The 14,887-nt window shown below is 36.8% G+C and overlaps 1 protein-coding gene across 21 annotated transcripts in view; it reads right to left on the reverse strand.

The window, feature by feature from the left end:
- Positions 1-14,887, reverse strand: part of HDAC9 (histone deacetylase 9) — a 466,647-nt gene that overhangs the window by 125,036 nt on the left and 326,724 nt on the right. For all 21 annotated transcript variants that reach the window (XM_071805072.1, XM_071805059.1, XM_071805061.1 and 18 more), the window contains 3 exons: positions 13,683-13,816; positions 6,001-6,121; positions 395-444 (listed from right to left, as the gene is read on the reverse strand). In XM_071805072.1, coding sequence (XP_071661173.1) covers positions 395-444; positions 6,001-6,121; positions 13,683-13,816 — 305 coding nt within the window. The remainder of the gene's footprint in view (positions 1-394; positions 445-6,000; positions 6,122-13,682; positions 13,817-14,887) is intronic.

The raw sequence follows: 14,887 nt of genomic DNA on the forward strand, positions 1-14,887 counted from the left end.
ATACTAAATGCTAGCTTTGGTAATTTTTTTGTCCTTTCTGAGAAATGTGAAGCCATGTTTACCTTTCAACAGTACACAAAACACTTTCTCCAAAGCTTATTCTGCTGTAACAATTACATACACATTACTTTCCTCAAAAATAGAGCTTGTGTGAAAAACCTGTAGTCAGACAATGATAAAATGCATACATTACCACAAAATCTGTTCCTATCTAACTGTTCCATATGGTTATTGTGATGTACTGTCTTCTGTGTCTTGGAAAACACAATATGATAATGGCTTTTTATCAGTTTCTGAAGACTTTGAACTGAAAATGCAATAGTGCTAAAGAATTCATGAATGAATACACATGTTGCATGCTGTCCCTCTTGTGAAAAAACAAACCTCTACTTACCCCAAGTCCCCCACAAGGCAACAAGGAAAAGAGTTTTTGAGACACGTTTCCTATATATTAAAGGAAAACAAACAAACAAACAAAAAAGCATCATTTATCAAAAAGACATTTGAACACTGGAACAGTAATAACTTTTTTACAGTAATTCAGATTTGGTTATCACACACTGAAAAAGCCATATATTAGAATAAAAAATACTAATAACATTTAGAAAGCAAATCAGCCATTGGACATTTATAGCACTCTTTTGCAATGACAAATCTTAAGATTGGTAAGCAGCAGTTTCAAAGGACCATAATGATCAAATCTCCACAGAAAGTCACTCTGAACTAGGGTGACTGGTCATCCTGATATCTGTAGCTGATAAGCAGCTTGTCTAAGCGAGTCATCTCCACTTCTTCTACAGCCAGTGGAGTGAGGCAGGCACCTCTGCCCAGTCTAGATGACTAATGGGATGAACTGTGCTTCAGAAGTGCCTGTTTCTTTTCACTGACAACAGAGAGAACTTCATTAAGATTGTATTAAACTGATGACTAATTTCTTAACTTCATCTCTCCAAAAAGTTTTTCCTTTGAAAATCACAGCCTTAGTCTTCCTATCTATGCAGAAATGCTGTTCTCTTCATTTACATACCATCGATTAATATGTTAATATTTTTTAAACATAAAACGAAATACTACTTGTTTCAGTATTACTCTGTAAATACATTCTAGTAAAGGGAACAGAAACTTAATAGGCTTTAGAATCTGATTTCTAGCTTACTTTGCTCTATACATTAGATAATGTAATAGGGTTCAACTTCATATTTATACTCACTTTTTATTCATTCATGTTTTCTTTTTTTATACCACTAAACTCTCTGTTTGTCTTGATAAGGACAATATGAAAACCGGGTAAGGATCTCAGGATTTGATGCAGTTCCTAACCCAGTATGTAATCTGATCCTAAGGCAGCTGGGGAAGAGAACACAGGCTTTTCTCCCCACCGTATCACAGAACTAGCTTTGTAACTTTGCCATCTGGAGGAAACGTTAGATAGTGAATCACTCAAGTTACCTAGAGGAGCCACTCATTGTTATGGAAGGGGCGAACACTGCAGTTACTCATGTTTAGCAGGTGCCAATGAAATGCATAAAGACAATTATAAGTCATCACCTTTGAAGTACAAGAGACCAGACTGTAAGTCTGAGATGAAGAAAGTGCTTTACACTTTGAGTAAAATCCAGGATGCATTTTTAACCAACTAGAGACCTTTGATCAGTTTGCACAGTGAGCAAGAGGAGCCAAACAAAACCTCCTGTGGAGCTACCAGGGGAAATGCAGGTGCAGCAGCTACGCAGATTATTCTCATACTGTGAGTCCTAATGGCCCCAGACGTGCAAGGAAATGCTGGCTGCAGGAGATGGTCAGAGCAGAAGTACAGGAGGAATTTCCGGATCTCTTGCTAAGCAGATCCAGGGATCAATGTGAACAGCAATTTTTCAGTTTTTAGTGGGGAGAAGATCAAAAAGTCTTGAGCAAAAAACTAAAAAATTAGTGCTGTTAAGGTGACAGGAGAAAATAATGGAAACATAAACTGTAATTTAAGGTAAAAGAATGCATTTTTAGCACATTGAATAACTAGACTTTTTTCTTAAATTCCATTGCGGAGTTGGGACGTAAGAGAGAACAGATGAATTCTCATTCATCTCTCTGCAGTTGGGCACACTGGTAAACATGATTAAAACCAACAAACACAAAGTAAAAACAGAAAAGCAGATGGTGAGGAAGGACACTAAATTCAATCAACAGATAATACTAAACCACTGGAAAGAGGAATGAAGCATTTTCAGTGTATCAAGAAACCTGCCAGGATACTCTGTTCTTATTGCGCAATAGTCAAAAAAAGAAGATAACAGGCTTTGCAGAACAAGAAAAACATTGAGATTTCGTCAGAAGAACAGTGGGTAAAGGTTCTACTAAGAGAGAGTGAGACCAACACTCAGCTAGCCCTATAGAAAGGAAAGACCTCAAAACACTCTTTTTTTAATAAATGAAAATCAGTAGCAAAAAGCAAACCCTGAAAAGGAATCAGTGTGAGAATTTCCTATGATGTTTGGTGTTGATGCACCAGCAGAAATTAGTAAATAACAATAGTTTTCAAATAACACCTTTCCCACCCCAGAATACCTCCAGAACATTAATAAAAAAGATATTGGGATACTTCAAGTAAGACAGAAGACAAATTTTAAATAATCCTACTTTTTTTGGTCTTGCATCAGGATGGAGTTTGTAGTCACCAGCAAATAACTTCAGAATAAAAGATCTTTTGGAGAAGATTCAGCAAAACAATTTATTGATAGAGCTAGAAAAAATATCAAAGATATGTATTCTAAAATTTCAACCCACGAGTGTCATAGGAGCTGGTTAATAAAATTAGTTGCTGAGGCACCCGTCACTGACTGAAGTCAGGGCCCCTACAGAATTCAAGGAAGCTGCTTCAGAGGTTGACGACTGGGGACTGTGATTCTGATGAGCAGGAAAAGTAATGGGCAAAAATTTGCTTTCAAAAAGAAAAAAAACATAGAAAATGTATTCGTTTGTGAAAAGGCACAGTTTGAGGAGCCTGATTGTTTTCATTATCATTCTTCACAAACAAAGCCACTTCTGCTAAGTGGTCATTTTTTTCACTAACTTGAAATTGCAATTGCAAAGATGCTCTGTGAATATATTTTTCAGTTGTACTCTAAATACAGCCTCACAGTCAGAGATTTGTTGACAGTGTATTTCTCACTTTTACAAACTTGTAGTCATTGGAAACCAGATTTTTAGAAGCATTTTCTTAATTATGTTTGGAGAGGTAAGAAGCAAACAAATTTGTAAGATCTGTTTGATAATTGTCTGCCCTTGAGTTTATTCAAAGAGGTTTGAAAGGTTGTATTCTGTCACATGAAACCATAATGCAATGTGACACGTAGTCTGTATATTAGTTTCCTTCATGTCAAGACAATGTAATGCAACATGTTACTTAACACACCACACTGAAATACGATCAGTCAAAAGTTTAACTACAATAGCGCATTAATAGAATTTGAAGTGATCATTTGCAATAGCTGCATTTGTAGGCCCTGATGTAGGGAAAATAAAGCCAAGTTTATACTCTGAAAGCAATAAGAATATGTGAACTATAACCGTGTGTATAATTATTACTGATTTCTGTAGGTCACAGTTGTTCCGCTTTGGAGTCTTCCAAAACATTTTTTTTTTTTCCTGAACAGGGACACTGAAATAAGCATTTATTGATAAGTGGTACATTTCTAGTCATAGTTGTACTTAAATTTTGTTCCTTCAAGTGTTTATTTTCTGTCTGAAAGATACAGAAGTGGCTTATTAAGAAAAGAAAAAAAAAGACATTCAGACAATGCAGATGTGCAGTTGTACTCTTCTGAACAGAGACAGGGAACAAACACTTTCCCAGAGCACAAGTGGAGAACAAAGGGTACCTCTGTCTTTTTGGGTGGGTAGAAGAGTAAGGGAAGGAATTGGTAAGTCATCCTTTTCGTTAGGATGCCAAGCCATAATGTGATGGAAAAATTTCTGTAGCAAAAACTGCACTTTCATTGAAATAGAAATGTTTTATGAGACAATGTTGTTATTGATGACATATTCGATGAGAAACATTTCCTTTAGATTTTTCTTCATTGCTACATATCCTTTTGAATTTCTACACTATACAAAGATGCCAATTTTAATGTCAGGTTTAGTTAGTTTCAACCTCACTGAACTGGGGACAATGAAAGATGGAAGAGTAACAGCACATTTTGGAAAAAATGTAAGAAACAATAAAGATCCTTTATAAAAGCATCTGGAAGCTCAAATGATTAGAGTTTCCAAGCAAAAACCAGGCACATGCAAAAGCATGTGGGAAGGGTGTTTCATTGACTGTTGTCCTGGTAAAAGGCCATGTGAGACACAGCAAGAAAACAACCCAGAAACAGAGACAGAAAGGGCAGTGATCCAAGGATACACTCAGAATGTATGCTAAGAGTGTGATCTTGTTATAAACTCAGAGAGTAAATATTTTGGACTAAGTGTCAAGTGAAAAAGGCAAAGAGTGCCGAGTAAAGATCTGTGAGCAAAGAAATGGTTTTCTGAGACTGGGTAAACAAAGCTTTCTGTATTTTCTATACACAGGCAGAAATACAGCAAGGATGTCTGGGTCCGTTCCTTTTCTCACCTTGTAGCTGTAAGTACACACTGCATCTTATATGGTGGTCAACCACTGAGATCCAAGGTGGGAACACTATTTTATATTAATGTATGTTGTATTAGATAATGTAAAAATTAATATGAAATGGATCAAAACCAATGAAATTTAAATGAAATGCCTGACTCTATCAAAATGGAACATTTTGACAATGTTGATAAATTCAAAATGTTTCCAAATTTTCATTTTGCAGGAATTTAGTGCTTTTTATTGGAAACACTTTTTTGTTTATTTTTTTTTTAAGGGGGATTTCCTACCTCAGAAATTCAAGCTCCCAACAATCTACCATACTGTGAATATTTTTGTTTTGATGTTGCCTTGGCTAAGAAGATGTAGAAACTTACATAGTATTGTGATCAAGACATTTTTCTTATCTACTGCTACAACTCACTGAAGCAACAGTCTGCTTAGCATTAGTTCCCAAAGCAAAATAATTGCTAGCTATTACTAGAACTGTGGCAGCAATTTCTTTTGATGGCTAGTATTGGTTTTGTTTGGGTTGCACTTCATTACATTTAGGAAAAGCTCCACATCTTAGCATAAGCATTATAAAAATAGCTGAGAATTAGTGTGTCGCATCCAGTGTGCTGGAACATAAAGGGCAGGATTACACTCAGATTATTTCCAATATGCACCACTTTTTTGTGTGTTTTCTTTCACATTCTCTGTAGCAGGTCTGTCAAGTAGATCTGCTTCATGTTAGACTCATGGCAGAGCTCAATTTAATTCTACTTTGCTATTGTAAAAAGCATATACTGAGCACTGGTTGTGCATTAAGATGTTTGCTATGAAAATCCTGTCAGTTTTATGCTTTTCTGTACATCCATAGGTCTATTTAATATTTCAGTATGTTCCTCCTCCCCGTTATTCAGAATGATATCATATCCTGCATAATGGGAAGGTATTAAGGTTCACTTATTAGCAAGGTTTAGGCATGGTATCTGCACTCAGCATGGCTGAAATAATTGAAATAAAGCAAATAAGAACAGCAAACAAGCAATTCTGACAAGCAAGTGTATATTAAACTCCTGTTTTCAAATCAAAGAACACAAGGAGATAGAAGACCAACCATGTTCAAAATTGTTGTTGACCTCCATTGGAGAACAAATTACAGTAAAGGGTTAAGACTTTGATGATTTTTAAAGCAAATAAGGAGAAACTTCTATTGCTGCTTTCCAGCCTGTGCATTTTGCTAATCTGTGTTTGGCTTCCACTGTAACATTCTCCTTCCACATAGCAATGCATTTGGAAAAAGTGAATTTTTGTCACACTGCTTGCCAAGTATTTAAAACTGACACCAGCTATGACTAATGACAGTGCTGGAATGTGCTGTTCTCAGTAGAATAGAGGCCTGTACAGACCTAGGAGTTTCCTGGGGTCCAGCTTCTGTCTGTTCAGGGGGCTGGTGCCATACAGCAGTGAATGATGTTCAGAGTGAACCAGCTGTATTTCCTCCAGACTGGCTTTTCGACCTCGAATTCGCTGAAAGAAAACAGCAGAGGCCTACAATATTCCACTGACAATATTTAGGGAGAAAAAAAAAAAAAAAAGAAAAGAAAAAAGTAAAGGTCCGAAATAACATTTAGTATGATTAATAATGGGTTGAGATTGCGTCATGCAGGAATGTGACACTGATTTGTTTATTAAAGCTATGCTATATGAAAAACAAATGCGTGTGTGGTTTATCACAAATGCTTTGCTTAAGTCTTAGCAGAGTTAATACGAAGTCCCACATCCAAGAAAAAGAAAATATTCCGCCTCTTTTCTACATTATATTAAGAGATACAAATGAAAAGGTGAAATATTACTTACATAAGAACGCTGGCTAGAAAAGTTCTGGTTTAAAGAGTAAAAACTTATTCACACCTGTAAGCTGCAGAAGTATTCTGAATGAGGACTAATGTTTTTTGCATTACTACTAGTACTTGTGATTTATGCTGCTAGGAAGAACATGATCACACTGAGGAGAGCCAAGGAGAAGAAGAAAATTAAAGTTTAAATTCTCTAATGAAATATTTCTATATATATATACTTTTTTTTTTAATATTGTATGTTCAGTATCCCAGGATCATTTTTGCTGTTACACATGCTGACTCACTTCCTTACATTTGTGTAAGTGGAATTTGTCTCTTTAACTGTCTTTTTAACTCTTCAGCTTGTACTCTCCCCACTTAAATCAGTGCTTAAAAATATGGGATGTCTTTCTAGAAATTCATTGCAATTTAACCAGTTTAGAAAGTAAGGAAGATAGGAAAGGAAGAATAAAAGATTGAAACTAACACTTTCTTATTCAGCAGATCTGTTCCTTGCATGTATTTGGTTAGAACTTGTCATAAAAATCTTCTCTGCTTGTGCTGGTGCTGCACAGCCTTTACAGACACAGCAACATGAAGCAATTTTTTTTCAGGTTTGGGCCTAATAAACAGCACTGTCAACAAGGTTTTGGTCCCAAGATCCTCTTTCCTCTTGATATTGGATAATGTAGAGAGAAAACAGTCTATTTTTAAGGTCTTGAACTCTATTTGCAGAGTTGGTCCCTATGAATACCTGAGGCAAAACCTCTCACAACTTAGGCTGTGGATCAGTCCAGTTGTCTGGGTCTATAGGTAAACAGGCACAGAGGTTGCCTAAATAGATCATCCTATTTTTAATAGACTGATTAACCTGTTACAGAAATACCACTCAATTCTAGTTTTCTTAGACGCTAAGTTATAATTCTTATTATATCCATCACCTAGCCATGCACATCAGAAGGCAGCAACATCTTCACTAGGAAGTAATATTATAAATATTAAAGAAAATGTACACTGCAGAAGAAAGGAACTGCCTAGGAGAGGTCAGAAGAACCATGCAAAATATATATATTTAGCTGAGCACTGACAATTTTTTCTGACTGATTAGGAAAAATGTCCTAAGAGTTAGATCTAGATGACTGTGGAACAAGCTCCCCCTCAGGGAAATGGTGGAAGCCCTATTTCTTGCAGTATTTGAAACCTGACTGGATACAGCAGTGGAAAAAATATTTTAGGGAATGATCCAAGAACTAAAAGACTTAATAAACCCTTTTTCATCTCTAATTTCTTCAAGCCTCTCCCAGGCTCACATGAGAATTTGTAGCACACACAGTTGCACAATCAAAATCAGCACATTATGTTACTTCACGGAATCAGTAAACCCTGTAATGGTTCTTCTGGGTCAGATAAAATGTTTTTCTTCACAAGTGAGGTGACTGGTTTCATTTATTTGTTCATCTATTCTCATTAAGGTCTATGTTTCTAATGAGCTGCTTTAAAATATATACCCAATTCTCCACAGCAAAACTGGGAAGGGAGGCTGGCTTTAGGACAGCAAAAACAAATGTACACTAAATGTAAAGAAGTATTTTATGAAGGTCACATCAAAGAACCTTGAATAAAATACTCTCTAGTCACATATTTTCTACAAATTATATAAAACCTCTTTAATAGATGTTTAAGAGAGTTAATTGTCTGGCTTTTTTTAAAGTCCTGTTAAATGCCATATCCCTTTAACTATAAAAAGACCCACACCAGGCTGTTATTCCTACAACAGGGAGCTCTGTGATGTCCTATGGAATATAGTGATTTGCACTAACAGAGTGGGGTCTGCAAGTGGCCTCCCCAAAACATTTTTTGAAGGAGCTACTTACTACCCAATGTTGCCAGAAAGATTGTTTGGGGCAGAAAAAGGTTGTGCAGAAACAGGTTTGGTGCAGAACTGGAACCCCACCAAACAGGGGTCAGGATCCCCCACTCCAGGCTGCTCCGGGCAGTGAGGTCCTTGGGGCACAGCCAGCAGCTGAGCTGCCAGGGCAGGCACAACCCAGAGCTGCTCTTTCTCCACAGCTTCTCCAGCTCTAATCTTGAGCATTGGCAAGCACATTTGCACAGTAAATGGCAGGAGGAAAGAGAAGGGTAAGCAGTGCACACATCTGTGCTGTTTCTGCATTCCCACCTCCTCATTTACTGTTCCTTTCATCCAGCCTTGCAGTGTGTCTCCTTCTCAAGCCATTTGCAGTGACATTAAAATTCCAGCTATCTAAGGCTATCTAAAAATTACATGTAATAATTGCTTAGAACAGTTCTTACACAATGATGTCAGGATTTAGTTAGGTCTACAAAAGCACATGTCACGAGTCTGTTACCAGAATTTGGAATCATGTCACTTCAGTTACATAAAGCCATAGTTTCTGGGTCTCACTGGCATAAGTTACCAGACAACATAACATATAGATTCGTATAACTTCATGCATACACTTTTATCCACATCTTTCTTATTTTAAAGTGTCTTTCTATATTTTTGTTGTTCATAGTAGCATCAAAACCCTAAAAATTTAGTAAAAACCAGAAAATTTGAATAAAGCCAATGAAAAAGGAGAAATAGCATAGGAGAACTTGTGAACAGTATTTGTTTCATTCAGGGGGATTTGAATACTACATCTATCCATCTTCTACATCCTTAGTAGAAGGCAAGTCATAGTCAAAGAATGCAACTACAAAGTTATTCTCCCCACAATGGGAAAATGCTTTCACTTTTCAAGTATGTAAGGTCAAAGAGGACTGTCTAGTCTGGTCTTCTGTTTAAAATAGACCTTTAAAGTTTCACACAGATAACCTCTATTGACCTGAAGATTTTGGTTAGACTTTCAGCAGACTAAACTCTTGCACAGCCAGAGATTCAAAAAGACAAAGGTGACACTGCCTGTTTCTCTCTGCTAAACTAACAGGAAATGTTGACATAGCTTAAGCAATATTTCTCACTTGAGTCTCTCAGTCTAAGGTGTCCATTGCCCTCACTGCAGCTATTTGTGTGGAGCTAATGTCTCTGAAATTCCCTTAGGCTATCTAATTTGTAAAAAAGGTCTTCAGAGTTTTCCCTACTTTTCTGGGATTTCTCATAGTTGTGAAATTCTCTCTTGTTTTAAAAAATACACATAGATAATATGGATCTTTTGCCCATCAGTACACCCGCATCGCTTGTTCTCTTTCCATTATGTGGGAATTGCAAACAGATCTCTGACATGGATGCACCTACATAAAGAGGCATTTATTCTCTTCAGGTGTTTTGATCTTCAAGTGCTTAAACTGAACGTGTCCAAATTTTGTTCTTAAAGTGTCTTCATGGAGTAATTTTCATACATTAGGGATTATTTTCATATATTTCAGTCTATGTGATCTGGCAGACTCAAAGGTTTTTAAATCTTTAAATTCTTTCCTTCTCTCCCCTTTGGAGCATGAGAAGTGGACAGTAGGAGGTGTAAGATGTCACTCTAATCCAGAAAACTACCAGAATTCAGATCAAATTCCAGGCTGAAGAGAAAAACGTTCCTGGACCAGTCCCTACAGGAAGTAGAGGGGGGGGCAGAAAGTGGGCCCATGACTACATTCTTCTTTATTTTCCTAAAACTGTGCTGATCAGTGCAGCCTAATGTCAGTCATGTGTGCATAAATTATGGGCCCAAAGGAATTATGTAAATACTTCCTCTCCCTAGAAAAAGTAGAAGGCAGACACAACTACCAAAACATAATTTGGTCTTTTTTGTCCCAAAGGTAGGGCAACTATGCATTGCTCTTCATCAAGAGAAAACTGGGAAAAAAAAAAAAAAAAAAAAAGTCTTCCAGTAAGCATACTCAAAACTTTTAAACTAATGCAAAAATATTGAAGCTGTATTTTATTTTCCCAATATGTATATACCAGGACTATGAAAAAGCCCACTGTGGTGGGAAATTACTCCATTCTCTTGCCATGGACTCAGTCAAGGGCTGATCTCTCAAATCCCACTCTTCAGGGCTAGCCATGATCGGAATGTGTTTCTCTTTTGTCTTGGGGAAGCAGATGGAGGAAGTAATCTATGTATTTGGAAGAGTAAAGTGAATTAAAAAAAAAAAAATTCAAAAGCTAGAACTAGTTTCTCCATGTAGCAAAAATCCTCTAAACTGTTGTTTGAATAGCTCTAGACCTCAAATATCTATGGCTAGAAAGACAAAATACAGTCTGGACAAGCAAGTCCTCTTGGCTGTGTCTGCAGCAGTAAATTAAGCAGTGCCAGGAAACATTCCCAGGCAGAGGAACACAGTCATCTGTACTATTAAATTGCTAAAGTGTCCTTCACACCATTTTGGCTGAGCAGCAACTAACACTCTCCCAAACAGCTCCCAGACATGGTTCGGTCACTGGCATGGGCCAGGGAGCATTCCTGGTAGTAGGAACATGGGCCTTTCCATGCCGGTTGGCTTCAGTGGTGGAGAACAGTCCCAGGCACATGTTATTTTGTAATGAAGACACAGCTTTGAGTACCCCAGACAAACCCTGTTATCATTTTACCAAGTTATGTTTTTCAAATGTTATATATGGGAGCAATTAGATCAATATATATATAAGTAATAGATTAATTCTAGATTAATCTACCTATATTAATCTATTAACTGCAGCGAGGATGGTGTCAGCCCATATGACTTCTACCATCCCATGACCAGTTACAGATGATGGTTCGCTGTGCACTTCGCCAGTCACCTCTCCATGGCCATAGACCTGAGCTGCATGAGAGTGGCTAACCCACATCACATGATTTAAAAAACACATTTTGCTCCCTTCTATAGATAATAAAGATCATATACAGATTGTTCATTTTCACAGGGATTTTTGTTAGATTAAGAACAGAGGGAGGGCCCCCTGGCACAAGCCTGTGGCTAAAGATACGCACATTGCAAGGTAACAAGATCTGAGCTACCTTTGACTGAACTAGCTTTGATCCTGAAACTCCTAATCAGGCAAACAGTGGGACCACAGTCCTCTTGTGGGACTATTTTTTTAGTAAAAGAGAAAAAAAAAAAAGAAGGTTCACAGTTACTACAGAGGATTTCCTAAGTGGCTGTTGCCGGTTCCTGTTCCTAAACTTTCCTTCAGACCTGGTGCATGAGGCAGCAAACGTGAGAAAACCTGACCAGTGATCTCTCCACTCTTTCTGACAGAAACCATGGGAAATTATATTGAGAAATTATATTAAGAAAAACTAATGTCCGTGAGGGAGCATTGAGAAGTCAATAAAAAAGACAGTGGAGTTGTCCTTGATGCTTTGAGTCCACATTCTCAGTGTAGTATATTCCAGAATGCAAGTTAATGGTGGCCTATTATTTCTTGAATACTGCAACAACTGCTCCTTTAGTGACACAAGTCATATACTCAGTTGAATAACTCTCAAAAGAATCAGAGCACCAATTAAGTGAATCACTGCAACCACCTTCCTTAATTCGAAAAGGGGGTAGGTTTAAGGACATGTTTGAGGTCAAGTAAGTGCTAGAGAATTCAGTGAAGCAAAGGACAGATTGCATCACCGAGTACAATCCTGTCTTTAGCTACACAAGAGGATCAGGATAAACACCAGATCTATGCACCAGCTTCACACTGGGATTCCTCAAAGTTTTATCATCATTTTGACAGCTCGTTTCCCATTCCATCCTCATTTCAAAGCACACAATGGGATTCAAAATTAACTGAATATCATTTGACATGAAGTGACTTAGTTCCTTTCCACCCACTCACTGGATTTTGCAAGACCTAATAGGCTATATTTCAGTTTTTGAAATTGTAGAATTATAAGAAGAAACTTTAAATGTTCCAGGAAACTGTTGGACTACATGTGCCTCAGACTAACCTCTACCACTTCTCCTATTTACACCTTTTGCAGATTGACACAATTTATTGTTTGGTAATATATGTTTATTACTGAAGAATGCAATGCATAGTAACACACTGTGTTTTAGTTGTTCTTTCTCTTTTTTATCGTTACTTTTTAATATGGGTCCTGAGTCAAGAAGGTAACAAGGCTTTATTTTAGTAAAGCACTCAGCTGTATATTTAACATATTCCTTTAGTATGTGATTCCACCAGTGAAACCACTTATGCCATATGTGGCCTTAAGGGCCTTCGTGAAAGAAAGTCTCCTGGAAGACTGAAAAAATTATCCAAGTTAAAAAAAAAAAAAAAATTATCCTGTTAGAGTGCTGCCATCTAGTTAGATGAGTGTGTACAACAAATCCATTTACAGGGCTTGCAATATACCACAGACCAGTACGTTTGACTACCTGCAGAAAATCTTCACAGACAGCCACTAATAGCTAATCAAAGGGACCTATTGTATCAGTTCTTTTGGGTTTCTAAATACCTAACTATGTAAAGAAAAGTAGTTACAGAAAACAAAGCATAAGAGTCCTGGCAATTTTGGGATCCTGCAAAACCTAAGCAAACTTGTGTTGGACTTCGTTAACTCACGCTGCAATGCAGTAAGAACCCTCAGTTGCCATGGGCTTCTGCAGAAGTTGACAGTGCTGTATGACTCACAGGAAGCAGTGAATGGTAGGAAAAGGCTGTTTTTCAGCAACCCAAGTCATATATGAACCCCAGATCCCATATTTGATTTAAGCATGATGTTTTAATATGCAATTTTGTGAGGGAAATCAAAGTAGAAGAAAGTTCCACATTTGCTCTGATATTGCCTACAAGATTGCACTTTAATGTATCAGGTTTTGGTGTGCTACCCATCGTACACCAGGCAAATTAAAATGCTTATGAAAACAGACTTTATAGCCTAAAATAAGACAATATGCAATGTGCTTATAGAGTGATATAAACTACATTAAAAAAAAAAAAAAAAAGTGTTCTGTTGCTACTACAGAAGCAAAATCCTTAGCCGCCTGAAAAAGTTAAGAACTGTGCTACTGAAAGGACTGCACTTGCTGTTTGACTACTGTTTGTCAACCTTCCTAAATGAAGTTGAAGAACACAGTTATGTCTTGATTTTATATTCTAAAGGATGAGGTTAATGACTGTCATTGTTAAAATTCTTTGTTTTCTGATTGGGAAGTGTATTTTCCTAAAATGCATTATTTAAATATTGTCAGTAAAGTCCAAATTATTTCTAAGACAAATTACTTTCCTATTACAGAAGTAAGACAGATTTAGGATTTAATAAATTTACCATTTACTTTTAACGAGTCAAATATCTGGTCTTCATATTCTTTTTTACCTCACACTTGTTTAGCAACCCAGTTTCTTGCAGCCTTGACCAGATGCTTTGGATCCTTCCAGCATGTTCAGGGTGATTAGTATAGTTGCCACACATGCACTGGTGCTTCAGCATCAGACTGTCATACACAACTCCTTCAGCACAAAGACAACACAATAAAAAACAATAAGTAAGACAAATGCAAGTTACACTGTTCCATTCCATGCATTCTTCAACACAACTGGATTTTTCTTTACAGTTAGAGCAAGCTGAAATTCTGAATCTTAATTTACCTTTCCTCTGGGGAACTGAGTTTTGAATTACAAGGTGCACCTTGTGATATTAATAAGGCAAAAGCGAATTCTCAAGAAATTATACTATTAAATACAATCAATGGTAAAAAAGAAAGGAAATGTGATGGTGTCTTGTTAAAGCTTTCATGGCTACAAAAATTCAGTCCTCCTACTGAATCACTTGTTTTCTCTTTCTCTGTTGGTTAAGGTCAGTTAAGGCTGTTTACCTATATATAACTCGAAAAAGTTATGTATTTATAGAAGTGTAAGGAAAATAATTCAGAAAAAATGTTAAAATAATTTTTGAAATCACAATGTCACTCTGTATTTGTACTGCTTGACTAATGTTATATTAACTCCAGATCTCAAAGTATATCAGATGAAAGTTTCAGAGTTGCAGCAGTGGCAGGATCCTTCTTCATTAAAAAGTTCCACCTACTACTCAATTAGGACCAAATCCTGTTGTTAGACTGCAGTGCAAGGTTCCTTTTGAATTTTCTATGCTCATTTATTCAAGGACAGAACATCTTTATATGGAACAGCTATCAATATCACAATGCTCTATTGCTGTGCATTAGGAGCAAAAGAGAAATTATAGTGAGTAGGCTCAAGTTAAACTCAAGGCTTTCAAACCAAGTCTGAAACACAGAAAAATTATTTCATTTATTGTTGTTTGCATTTCCCTCAGAAATGTCTGGAACAAAAAAATATTTTGCTTACCCCTATGAACCATTCTTATTTGCGAAACATTTGGGTTTTTCTTCCCCTTACAGTTGAAAAGGACTCAAATTAGCAATTTCTTCAAGCTGTAAAACTTGGCATTCAAAACCTTTTTCTTATGTGCCACCACTACTGGGGATGCCAACACAGTTCTGGGAAAATTGTGTTAGCCTGCTACTGAAAAGTCAGCCAGTGAAGAAAATACAAAATTTA

The sequence above is a fragment of the Patagioenas fasciata genome, chromosome 2 (assembly GCF_037038585.1).
Source record: "Patagioenas fasciata isolate bPatFas1 chromosome 2, bPatFas1.hap1, whole genome shotgun sequence".
NCBI classification, from domain to species: domain Eukaryota; kingdom Metazoa; phylum Chordata; class Aves; order Columbiformes; family Columbidae; genus Patagioenas; species Patagioenas fasciata.